Source organism: Oryzias melastigma, linkage group LG9 (assembly GCF_002922805.2).
Source record: "Oryzias melastigma strain HK-1 linkage group LG9, ASM292280v2, whole genome shotgun sequence".
NCBI classification, from domain to species: domain Eukaryota; kingdom Metazoa; phylum Chordata; class Actinopteri; order Beloniformes; family Adrianichthyidae; genus Oryzias; species Oryzias melastigma.
Window position 1 is genome coordinate 17,762,879 of NC_050520.1, and position 12,688 is coordinate 17,775,566.

General features: G+C 37.5%; 1 protein-coding gene across 3 annotated transcripts in view; it reads left to right on the plus strand.

Moving 5' to 3' along the window:
* Window positions 1-12,688, plus strand: part of LOC112148542 (prune homolog 2 with BCH domain) — a 42,928-nt gene that overhangs the window by 2,241 nt on the left and 27,999 nt on the right. For 2 of the 3 annotated variants that reach the window (XM_024275734.2, XM_024275736.2), the window contains exons 2-6: window positions 4,003-4,104; window positions 4,492-4,694; window positions 6,233-6,399; window positions 7,886-8,020; window positions 9,270-9,358. In XM_024275734.2, the coding sequence (XP_024131502.1) occupies window positions 4,003-4,104; window positions 4,492-4,694; window positions 6,233-6,399; window positions 7,886-8,020; window positions 9,270-9,358 (696 nt within the window). Of the gene's footprint in view, window positions 1-4,002; window positions 4,105-4,491; window positions 4,695-6,232; window positions 6,400-7,885; window positions 8,021-9,241; window positions 9,359-12,688 lie in introns of those variants that run through there. The other variant, XM_024275737.2, reaches the window with a different exon arrangement.

Sequence of the window (12,688 nt, forward strand, 5' to 3'; positions counted from 1 at the left end):
ATGCTAGTGTGAATACTGTAAGCTGAATTTGGCCGCTGAAGATGCTAGTGCTGATAGCTGAAGATGCTGAAATTGATAGCTAAAATTACTGAAGCTAATAGCTAAAAACGCTTAAGCTGATAGCTGAAAACGCTGAAGCTGGTAGCTGAAAACGCTGAAGCTAATAGCCAGCTGAAAATATTAGCTAAATGACAAATTAGCCTAAAAAAAACAGCAACAAAAAAATAATAAAAATTAAAAAAAAAACCTTGGTTAGTCAAAACAGCTAGCATGTAGCTGAAAAAATAGCTAAACTTCAAAAAAGCCTAAAAACAGAAAAAACCTAAATTAGCAAAAACAGCTAGCATGTAGCTGAAAAATTAGCCTAACTTCAAAATAGCCTAAAAAATCTTAGTAAATGACAAAATAGTCCAAAAAGTTTGCTGAATGCCAATTTTTAAAACTTTAAAACAATAACTTTTAAACATAATTATAAACTAGATATTTAGCCTTACCTGTGATAATGCTAGTGTGAATACTGTAAGCTGAATTTGGTCACTGAAGATGCTAGTGCTGATATCTACAGATGCTGAAATTGATAGCTAAAATTACTGAAGCTAATAGCAAAAAACGCTTAAGTTGATAGCTGAAAACGCTGAAGCTGATAGCCAGCTAAAATACGCCAAATTAGCCTAAAAAAATAAATAAATAAAAACTTAGGTTAGTCAAAACAGCTAGCATGTAGCTGAAAAAAATAGTTAAACCTCAAAATAGCCTAAAAACAGAAAAAGCGTAAATTAGCAAAAACAGCTAGCATGTAGCTGAAAAATTAGCTAAACTTCAAAATAGCCTAAAAAATCTTAGTAAATGACAAAATAGTCCAAAAAGTTTGCAGAATGCCAGTTTTTAAAACTTTAAAACCATAACTTTTTAACATAATTACAAATAATAAAAATGCAGGAATATTATTCCAAAATAAATCAACTTAAACAATAAATAACTTTCAATAACTCTCCATAAAAATATTTATTTTGTCAAAAATATACAAGTTAAAAATAAGTGCAAGGCAACATTGGAGCATTAATAACAATAAAAATAAAATGATCTGGAGGACCAGGCCCCCCCTCGGGCCTTGACACGTGCTTTAACCGCTTAAGCAAAAAAATATTTAATGTGCTTTAACTTTTCAACCACTCATACAAGCCGCTTTTCTCCTTTACAATCTGCTGGAATTACATTGATCGTGTTAACGGCTAAAAAATTACAGTAAATCAAAAAACATAAACACTGGAACTCCAATGTTAAAGGGTTAAAGCATGCTAAATTAAAAGATTGATCCCAACACGTTTAAATAATTGTCAAGAAAAACTTCAAAAATGATATTTCAGCTGCAGAATTAGTTGCATAAACTAATTTTTGTGCCTTTTTTTGTTCAGTAAGGATTTTCTGAAAAGCTTTCTGCTCCTTCCAGATGCATTTACCGTAAACTAGTGAGTTTTTTCTTCAAATAAAGTGCAGATTATCAGAAAAAAAGATATTCAATACCATAGCTTTAGGGAAAGTAACAGAACATGCTATCAAATGGCTGCTCCATGCTCATGAACATATGCACACACACCAAGTCTTCTCTTATTGCAGTGGAGCAGAAACTGGCCTTTTCTCCTGCTAATGCATCTCTTCCTCTTCTCTGGTTGTCTGGTATTGATTTATTCTCCCACTCTTGCTATTATGAAGGAACTGGTTCCCCTCATCCTCTTCTTTCTTCTCACACCTTGTACTCTCTGCTCGTGTGATTTCTTTACTCCGTATTTTTGTGCATTTCTTTGCTTCTACTTTTCTTTTCCTGACCTCTCCACCGTTTGACTTATTCCTAAATGATTTTTGACCTTTTTTGGTCTTTATAGTTCTTTCCTTCCTCTTCCACTTTGTCTGTTCTCCCTATGTGGTGTTTAATTTCTTCATCCCTAATTTGCTTTGTCCATCTGGACTTAAATGGGAGCTTCTGTTTTGCAGAAACAAGACTATCATGCTCCTCTAAGTCTGGCAACTTTGAAAATACACATTCACCATGTCAGGAAATCTCCTAGTTTTGGGTTCACCTTCCAAAATGCTCTCTTTTAAATATTCCTCATTTCAAACATCGGTCTGTAACAGATAGCATCCTCTTGGGTCTGCTGGTAGCAAAGCACTTTGATGGACACCAGGGGCAGTGTGACTTGCTTCTTTCTCTTTCTGCGTTACCACAGCAACGGCGCCGTGCTGCCTGCAGATGTGCCTGTCATTTAATCTGTTCAGTAGGCTCAGGCATTACCAATCGTTTGAAAATGTGGCAAACATTTGGGCTGTGAATCGATTTATCTCTAGTTTTTTAAGACGCTGGTATCAACCTGTCAGTGTTGATTGATAAAGACATGATCTGTTAAGTGATTGCTGTAGTGGAATCTTTGATTTGTCTCCTAATCTATAAATAATTCATGTCAAACATTTTTTTCCCTATTTGCTTTTTGAAACATCTTGTAAGTCCATTAAGATGAATTACAGATGTGACATTCATTGAGTCCACATTTCTTCTTGTGATTAATGCTGCAGGCTGCAGGCCAGGCTTCTGTATTGCTGTTTGAGCTTATCAGTTTGAGATAAACAGTAGAGACTGACACAGAAATTCCCTGTACAGACGCCTTTGCCTTAGCATCTTAGTTTAAACATATTGATGTTTTGTTTTATATGTTTCACCTCCCCACCTCTAGTTAAGCATCAATCTGTAGTGATTCCTGTAATTATTAGCCATATTAGGAACTAATATATAGAATGTCAGTTAGCAAATGAAGGAAGAGACACCATTTTCTGCTTTTTCACCCAGAGACAAATGCTTTATCTCTGTAATGGAGCCCTCATTAACGTCCACTTAACCAAAACAGCCAGTGTTTATGTTCTTTGTTGAGTGAAATGTAGGGGTCTCATTCTTCTCAGATATACAGCAAAACCCCAAGTCACAAACGTCCTCTTGCTGACTTCTGAATTTGAGTTAATAAATGCCACCGATGAAAAGGTCTTCTGTCAAGCATTGGAACAACCTATAGCAGCATTATTGTTTCCTTATTTAATAATTCATGTTGTTGCCTCTAAAATGCTGCAGTCATCTAACACAGTCATGCTGTTCCAACAAGGGTGCAACTGATATTTCATACTGTGTATAAACTGTCAGATCATACAGGATGATGGTTTTAATCACCTGTTAACAAGGCAGGATTGAGACCCCGGGGCCCTCAAAATATATTCAATTTAAACAAATATATGTTTTAATCTGTTTATAATAAAACTATTTTTAAAAAATAGCAATAGAAGTTGAGCGAAAAAGAAATTATAAAACAAACGTATTGGAAATAATACAAAAGCCGAAGCTGACAAATGGACAGATTATGGGGATAAAATGATTGCAAATTTTCAAAAACCCCAACTCTTACTGATTTCTCAGATTAAAAAAACTGCTGCATGGATCTTAATTTGATGCAAATGAGAACAAACGCAAATAAACTATCATCAAACGCTCTGCAGCCTTCAAAGATTTGTCGACATAATTTTACGCGGAGGTGCGTGTTGTTTTGTGCGACACGAGCACTAAGCGGGTCGCTCTTAGAGCAAACGCTCGACATCTGATCAGCCGGTGTTTTTGCTGATGATGGACAGTAATGCCCTCGCAAGATGAATGAAGATGAGGTAGTAGTGGAGCAGCCTCAGAGCACAACGGTGGGGGCTTGGAGAGGAGGAAGAGTGCATGAGAGATGGTCAAGAAAAAAAAAATTGAGATTGGAACAAAAATTGATTTTCTATCTTAAATCAGTGTATATTGTGCTACCGGACCTTGAACGTGCTGTTAATTTTGAACATGTTTTTTATGCACACAAACCTTTAGTAATGTGTTTTGTAATATTCTATGCACATTCTGTCATGTCTCTCTGTAAAAACTTTGACAAAGAAGTGAAGATCCTGACCTTTAAACTGTGTGTTTGTGTGTGTTTGCAGGCAGATCTGTCAGACAGTCCCATCCATGTGGTTTTAGGTGGACCAGAGCCAAATGTCGACACTGTGGCTGCAACACTGTGCTTAGCTCTGCACCTCAACCTGGTATGTTAAGTCTACAATCATTCATTCATTATTTTTTTTTTAATTGTTATGAAAACCACTTACACATTTGCCTGTTTATCTTTACATAAACAAGTTTGTATGTATGCACATGTCAGATGGTAAAATATGTGTTTTTGCGTTAATATACAGTAGTATATGTACATGTGAATTAGTATGGATATGCATTATTGACAGTTGTCTATATTGGTCTGTGAATGTGAGTTTTGCTTCATTATTTGCACAGAGACCAGAGTAAAATAGTTTTGAAAAAGCATACATTGGAATTAAAATCCACTTCATTTTCTCATTTGATTTCAAACTTTTTTAAAACCTTTATTGTTTAAATATTTGAACTCTTACTGGGTTTAAACTCCTATGTGTCTCCAGGAGGAAAAATCTGGTGGACTGTGTGTGCCGGTGCTGTGCAGAGGTCCATGCCACACCGTGCTGCCTGAGGAAACTCTAAAGTTTTTGCAGAGGGTAAACATCCCTGATAGTTTGCTGCTGTGGAAAGAACATATAGCCCTGGTGGATCTTCATCAAGCTGAGAGGCTCTCACTCACTCTGCTTAGAGATGGATTGCTCAAAAGGTAAACACTCAAATGTGCAAAAATGAAGGTTAGTTAAGCAAGTTTCAAGTTGAAGTCTCGATGCTTGGATGTGTGAAACATGTTCTCCTGAAGTAACAGCTGTTCTTAGGAACCGTTTGAAGGTTTTATTGCCCAAACTCAATCCAAGACTGAGTATCAAGCAGGAAGGCGTTGGGTTACATTTTGGTACCTTGTTTCCACTGAGCGGTCTGGACCGGACTTGTCCTCTCCGGGTAATTCAAGTAAGCGTCTTCATTATGTTGGAACATCAAGGTGAATGTAGGGTGCAGACCGATGACATAGCTGTGCGTCATAACTGTGGAACTACAGCGAAAGGTAATGACAACAACAGTGGGTGTCGTGCGTCAGCTCCTTTTTTTTTCATATTTGAGTTCTGATATTTCATATGTGCCAAGAATTTAATATTATCTGCAACCGACTCAAAGATGACAACTGAATGTTTGGAAACGCTTTCGGACGCTTTCTGTTCAATGGATTTCAACGTGCAACAACAGTAGCTCCGCCCTAATTGTCCCATTTAATTTTTCAAAGGACTACAACCAAGGGGGACCAAAAATGGTACGAGTCGGTCCTGCTTAATGGTTCCATTTTATAATGGAAATGCTCCAAGTACCGGTCCGATCTGCTCAGTTGAAACGAGGCGTTAGAGTCTTTGGTGTGACTCAACCCCAGATTTCAACCCATTACCCACCTCTGGGCAGATACTCTTCCACTAGACCACTCTGCTGGTAAAATCCTACTCCAATCATTTTTTGAGCCATTGTAAAAGCAGTTTTAGGCAAAATTAAAAAAAAAAGAAAGTAATTTTTTAGGACATAGTTTCTGCAGAGCGGCAGTAGCTAATCAGAATTCATGTTTGAGATGTGAACTAAGTAAGCCTCCCTGACTTCCCATAATCCATCTGTTTAAACTCTCACCCAAGCTTACAGGCCCTCACAACCCCAAGTTAACAAAAATAGCGAGCAGTATTGAAGCTATCCGGCTGTACAGGTCTGAACCAGATGCGGACTCAAACCAGGAAAACGAAGATCTAGTCGTCTACAAGTGGATGTATCAGAATAGAGCGGAGCAGGGAGCTTATGGCCCACCGATAATAGCTTCTACCTCATACCTCCAAGCTTTTTCAAATGGTATTTTTTCATCTGCTCCTGATTCACAACTATTTGAATACAGAAATAACCAGAAATGCAATTTAAGTCTGATTTTATTTTCTCTATCATGAGAAAAATGCTACATGAATATGTTAAAAACACCATAAAAATGCAATTTTCTTCAGCGTTTGTCTTTAAGTCAAAAGTTGTTGAAAAATGTACTAAAAAATCTAATACGGACAAATTAAGAAACTCAGAATCTGAGATTATGTCTGTCTCTGGCCTCTCCGTGTGTTTATCTCTCAGGGTCAGAGGAATAATTTTGTTCATCCTAATTAAAACAATCACTAAATTATCTCACTATCATTTCTTCATTCCTCAGCAGCCATTTCCACCTTCTTCACCCGTCTCCTCTTCCTCTCTCAGCTCTGAGTACCACATCCTGGAGTCCAGCATTCGGCAAGTGGTCCATCAAAACGTGCGGAGAGATGCAGGGGGTGATGGGAGACTGTCCGCAGTCACAACAGTCGCCAGGAAGATTCTTCAAGAAGCAGCGGAGCACATCAGTGCGGCGCTGAGGGAGGTTCTCGGAGGTGAGGGAGAAACATCCGCCCTCCTAGGGGGAGTAATGGGGCGATGAAGGAGGACACACGCAAATCCCCTGACATGACTCGCTTAACACCCACCAGGAGAGATGGAAAAAGGGTGAGATGAGGGGTGGAGGATGTGAGTGAGCTCAAAAGTCACATGGAAGCCTGTAAAGTAGCCACAATGTGTTTATCAGGTGGTCATTTTTCTGTGCTGAAGCACTGTGAAAATCTTAAATGTTACTAAATGACTGGATGGAAAAGCACAACGTGAAAAATGAAAACGGCTCGTCTGTTTGTGTGCAAAGGAAATGAAAGCAGCCAGCTGCACCCACAGACACATCAACCTGTGAATGCAGGGGAAAAAAAAATAATTACTCCATTTAGGTTTGAATAGAACTTCCTTTTAAACAGAACAAGCAGCTGTGTGACTTCAGCAGCAGCATCGACTTATCTAAATTCGGTATAATTCTGCTGCTTTTGAAGTTCATTATCTGTTCTCTACATCCAGACAGAAATATCTATGAATGTGGATGGAGAGAATCTGCAAAGTAAAGGGCAGAAACAAAGACAGATAAACTGGGAAGGATATAATATAAAGTAAGTCTTCCTCAGCTTTTAGAGTTCTGTGCATGTGCAGGTATCTGCAGGTTCACTGCAATACTAGATTAAATCCAAAGCTGAAAATAAAAGTAAAAGCCTCAGAAATCTCTAGTGTCTAAATAGACAATAAAGAAGATTTATAGATTTTTAGTCATAGATCACAAAAATCTATTGATTGCGAGACTTTACTGTCTCTTTTATTTTAAAAAACCATAATACAATACACATTTTAAAGGTTTCTTTTGGGTTTTTTATACACCTAGCACTAAAAGTGAAGCTTTTTTTTCTAAAGAGACCAAACTAGTTTTTAACCAGAATTACTTTTCAATAGTTGAACTTTAATTTTGCAGATCACACCAACATATTTTATATTCATAACTAATAATTATTTATACTCTAGACTAAATTTAAGCATCACAGGCATTCAGCAAAAAAATATAAGTTAGGTTGCAAAAGAAATTATGATTCAAATAACAAATTTGCGTAAAATTTGCATTTATTTCTAACAAAACGCACACACAGCCACACGGGCACTCACTACAACTAAGATATATGAGACACAAATTTTAGAGCTGTCAATTATAGAGATCTAAGGTGCAAAGTAATTTAAAAAAATCAGTCTGAGATGTTTTATCAAGGTAAGGTACATTTTTTAAAACAGATTTTATGATCTACGGATCACCAAGAGGGACATTGAAGTAAAAAAAAAATATTGATGTAAAAAAATAGCTAAAAGAGATTACCTTTTCCCAACACAATAACATGAACTAAGCAATTAGTATAGTGGACAGAAACTAAAGCATATTTGTTTGGCTTCACCTGGAGCCCAGCAACGTTTCAGCCAGTGCCAGCCTTTATAACTACGGACTGGACCTGTGTGTGTTTCCAGAGGCTCTGAAGCTGCAGAGAGACGTGTGGTGGACCGAACACGGCTGTCAGTCCGAGGAGCTGGAGGAGCTTGTGAGATGTTTGGATCAGTGGGATGACTTCAGTGTTGAGCAACAGAGTGACATGAATCAACAAGGTGATTGTCTGTGATGTTTTGACTGATTAGTCTGGAAAGAGCCAGAGCTGAAATGCATGAATGCATAAATAAATATATACAATCACAGCAGAACACACCGGGTGTTACTCCTGTCAGGTAAGAACAGGAAACTGAGGCTACAATTCATACAGATCAAAACTGGACAATAGAGGATTGTCTGATGAGTAAATTTCTGCTGCGACATTCAGATGGTAGGGTCAGAATTTGACATCGACAGCCTGGATCCATCTAGATTTTTTCTTTTTTTGGGCCCCATAGAACCAATTAAGCATGGTCACAATGCCACAACCAACCAGAGTGTTGTTGCTGACCATGTCCATGTCTTCATGACCACAGTGTACCATCTTCTGATGGATAACAAATCATGTCATGAAGCTGGAATCTTCTCAGACTGGTTTCTTGAACATGATGAGTTTACTGGACTCAAATGACAATCACCAGATCTCAACCCAATAGATCATTGTTTGGATGTGGTGGAACAACAGAATAACATCATGGATGTCCAGCCGATAAATCTGCCACAACGATGCTATACCACAACGGATTAAGGCAGCCCTGAAGGCAAAAGGGGTCCAACCCGGTACTACGAGAGTGAATCATAAATGTTGCCATTGAGTGTAGAAAGTCTCACTAGAAAGCCTTATTCAGTTAGAAGGTATAGAAAACGAAATAAATATCGTCAGAAGACTCGTAAAACTTTTCAATCTTCGGAAAACGTATCATTTGAAATGGATGACTCAAAGATTGTGCTGCAGCAAAAGTTAATTTTTATTTAAAATGTTAAAAATATATATACATTTTTATTTTATTTTACAAGTGTTCATTTTTCTTTAAATAATTTTACTTAAAAAAAACTAAATCTCAATGTTAAAAAAAATAAACTAGTTGCGCAAACACTCAACATTAGAACTTGACTGGTTAAAAATCAAGATAGATTTATTTAACTAAAAAGTATATAAGCCCATACATTGTTACTAAAAGCCATTTTTCAAAGAAATCAAAATTGGTTTCATTTTTTTTCCTTTAAATACATTTAAACTCGGTTAACCCTCCTTGTTTCTTCTTTTCAATAACTTGACTGCAGTAAACAGTTAGCTATCACCTCTGGAGAAGATATTTATTTGAGTGTTTTTGTTTTCTTTTTTTTGTCTCTTTTGTGAAACTGTTTTGTATTCTTGTGTGTTTTCATATAACTGTTAGTCTGTTTGTGTGTGCTGACTGGATGTAGAACCGATGCTGCAGCTGACGACGAAGCTGAGGGAGTTTTCTGACGGAGAGACCACCATCGCGATCACATCCCTGGCCACAGACGAGGAGGTAGATTCAACGGGATTTATTTTTATTTTTTTCAGGTTGCAACAAACTCCTCAGTTTACTATGAAGCTGATATGAAGGTGCACAAAACACAGGGAGAAAATGTGCATTTTTGTGTTTACAATAACAATAAAAATAAAGATATATGATGTGAAAACAGAGAAAAAAAACTCCAAAGAAATCTCAGCACTTTTAATGGTTTTGTGCTTTATTGCATCTCACCTACGATGCTGCTCTTGGGGAGGTATTTTTGAGGATCCCCTTTGATTCTCCGCATTTGGATGAGATGCAGATGGTCCCAAAAGCATCCCGTGCATTCATGTATCACCGTCCTCCCTGCTGGTATCCCAAAAATCCAGCGCACACACGCTCATTTTCATCACATTTGTGTAATGTTGATTTTCTCTTGCTTGTCACTTCACATTTGCTGCTGCACGCTCGCACAAACACGCACACAAACAGAGGCTTTAAGAATTTACTTCTACCAGTGCTTTTCCCTCTGCTGCAACCTCTAATGTCTTCACTCCCCCCATCCAAAAACTAGGGAAAAAAAAAAATCATTCATTATTTCTTTTATATCTCCTTCTCAAAGCCCATTTTTCTCGGCGGCTGCCTAGCGTGTGGTATTAGGCTATGTGTAAAATAAATGATGTCTGTAGCCGTAGGGGTATGGCTCTGCCTCCCCCAGAAAACTACCTAACGTCCAAGGAACATTAAACACCCAGATCCTCGTTTAGCGAATAAATAACCATTCATTTGAATGGCTTTGCCTGTGTGTGCGCACCGGACTTTTCTGTGCATATTTTACCAGCGCTGTGCCTACATGCTGCGTGTCAGGAGGGAGACAGAGGGAGAGATAGAAGCAGAGTAGAAAAAGGCAGGCAGAGAAGGCCCATTAAAGACTTAATATAGAATAAATGGCCAGGGGCCTGTGTGTCGCCAGCGGACCTCAACTCCACAGCGTCATGGTGGGTTACTAATGACCTGAGATCGGGCTCCAAAATGAACTCCTTATATGCATGTCATTTGCAGTGTGTATATATTTATATATTATTTTTTAATTGTGTTTGAAAAGAGAGTAAAACGGTATGAGAGTCATTTGTTGAGGGGGTTTAGGGAAGTTCTTCCTTAAATGATTCTTTCCAGAAAACTAAATAAATTAGTTTCAATTAGTCTTTAATGGTTTATGTGTTTGTTGTGGTGTGCCGTGTATGTGTGTGTCTGACAGCAGTTAAAGAGGGCTGAGTTTGATTTTGCGGTGTAAAATGTGGCAGTGATTGCTTAGATAGCAGAGGAAAAATGGCTTTGCTGCTTGTGGGGTAGAAATGTCTTCACATTAGTTACTAGACAAGTCTTGCGTTGGGTTTTTTGGATCAGTTTTGAACACCTTAACTGGAAAAGTTGTTTAGATCAAATTAGGTTGGGGCATCAGAGTATAGTTTATGGATATTTTTCTGCACTTTTTAGAAGTCCATCTGGTGCATTCAGGCTGCTGAGATGAGCGTGTTTCCTTCAGTTTTCCTATTAAGCCTGTAAGTTGTTTTTTTTTTTTTTTGCAGGTGGCATCCCCACATAATGATGCTCCTGCCACCATGCTTGAAAATAGGAGTGTTTCGGATACCTTTACTAGGTTATTTTTTTTCTAATCCAATCATGCTAGTTTTGGTTTGTGATTCAATACTTTTCGTAGAGGTGACTTCTAATAACTGAATGCCCTTAAGATGAATTGATAATCTGTCTTGTTGTGGGTTCCTCCCAAATAAAATACAATCTTGGGCAGGGGTGTCAAACTCATTTTGGTTAAGGAGCCACATTCAACCCGTCTGATTTGAAGTGGGTCGGACCAGTAACATAAAAGCAAAATAACCTTTGGTCAACTTGTCAAATGCTGAGCTTTGCTTTTGTTTTGTTTTTGTTTTTTTCAGTTGGAAAAAAATACCTCAACCAACCTAGTAGCCTAGTCGATTATTATTACATTGTTAATTTTGTTTATTTCTTGATCTCTTGTTATGCCGGTCTTGTGTTTCCTTTGCTTCCCCTAGTGGTGGAATTGTGCATTGTGGTAATTTCTTTAAAGAACTACAACTAGAATGGAGTGGGATAGACACTTGCTTGTTTTTTAACAACCTTAAATTTTTTTTCTCTTCATGGCTGGGACGGAATAAACCACCTGGTGGGCCGTATGTTTGACACCACTGCTCCTGACAAACTTCTTCTTTTTTTGCATTTTTATTGCATTTTACAACATTTTTTTTTAATCTCTCTTTAGCTTGACCCCTAATATTAGAACATAAAATTGTCTCTTCCAGCAGGATTGGATTTTTTTTAATGCAATTTTTTCTGCACAGTATAGTGAAATAAAAGTAGTAGTTAAAAAAGCTGCAAACTGGACTTAGTTTATCTTTTATCATATAAAGCTTCACTTTTTCCGTAGTAGACTTTCTCAGTCCTGCAATATAGCGATTCAAGAGCTGGTGCTGGGTTCAACTGATCTATTTATGTTAAAACATTGGTTGGGAAAGAGACAAAATTCTTCCGGACACTTAAAGATGTCTCTTAAACCCATAGTTACTTCATGTAAAGTACTTTTCTTTTTCTCAGAAACCTCCAGTAGAGAGACTCCTCTCAATGAAGGTTCACTTATAAACTGAAACGGGTTTTCACTTAACCAGACTCTGGAATATTTTGATCTAGACCGTAGATCTGCGGTTCTTTGATCTCTACATTGTTGGTCTTTGACTTTGAAGAAAAATGCAAACAGTTTGACCAAATAATGGATCTATAGTTTGGGTTTATTTAGTTTAGTTACTGAAATTTTGTCATTAATTTTTAAATGTCTGATAACTGAGGAGATTAAATATGGAGAGAAAATAGTCTCACCTGGATTTGTGTGTGCGTAATTCTTGATTTGTGACTCATACGATACATTTTTAACATCAGTACAAAAATTTCAAAATTAAAAAAACTATATTTTACACATGCACAAATTAAAATCACCACAGCTTGAAACTAACCATACGCACAAATCGCTTGTTACACATTTAAGCACAAATCTGATGTGAGACTCTTCTCACGTCGCCAAGATTCGTGTGTAAGTGATGCGTTTAACGCTGAGTCATCAGAGTATTCTTGTCAGAACTTAGATTGTAAATAACATTTGAGGAACACTTGACATTTTCCCACTGTCTTAAACTGATATGCCCGATAATTAATGTAAAAAAAGTCTAAACATGCGTTTTTTTTTAAACACTCAACACTAAATTTTCTTTATTCTCGGCTGTGCTTTCCTTGCGGCAGTTTCGCCGCGGGGCTCTTCCACGAGCAGTCAATGCA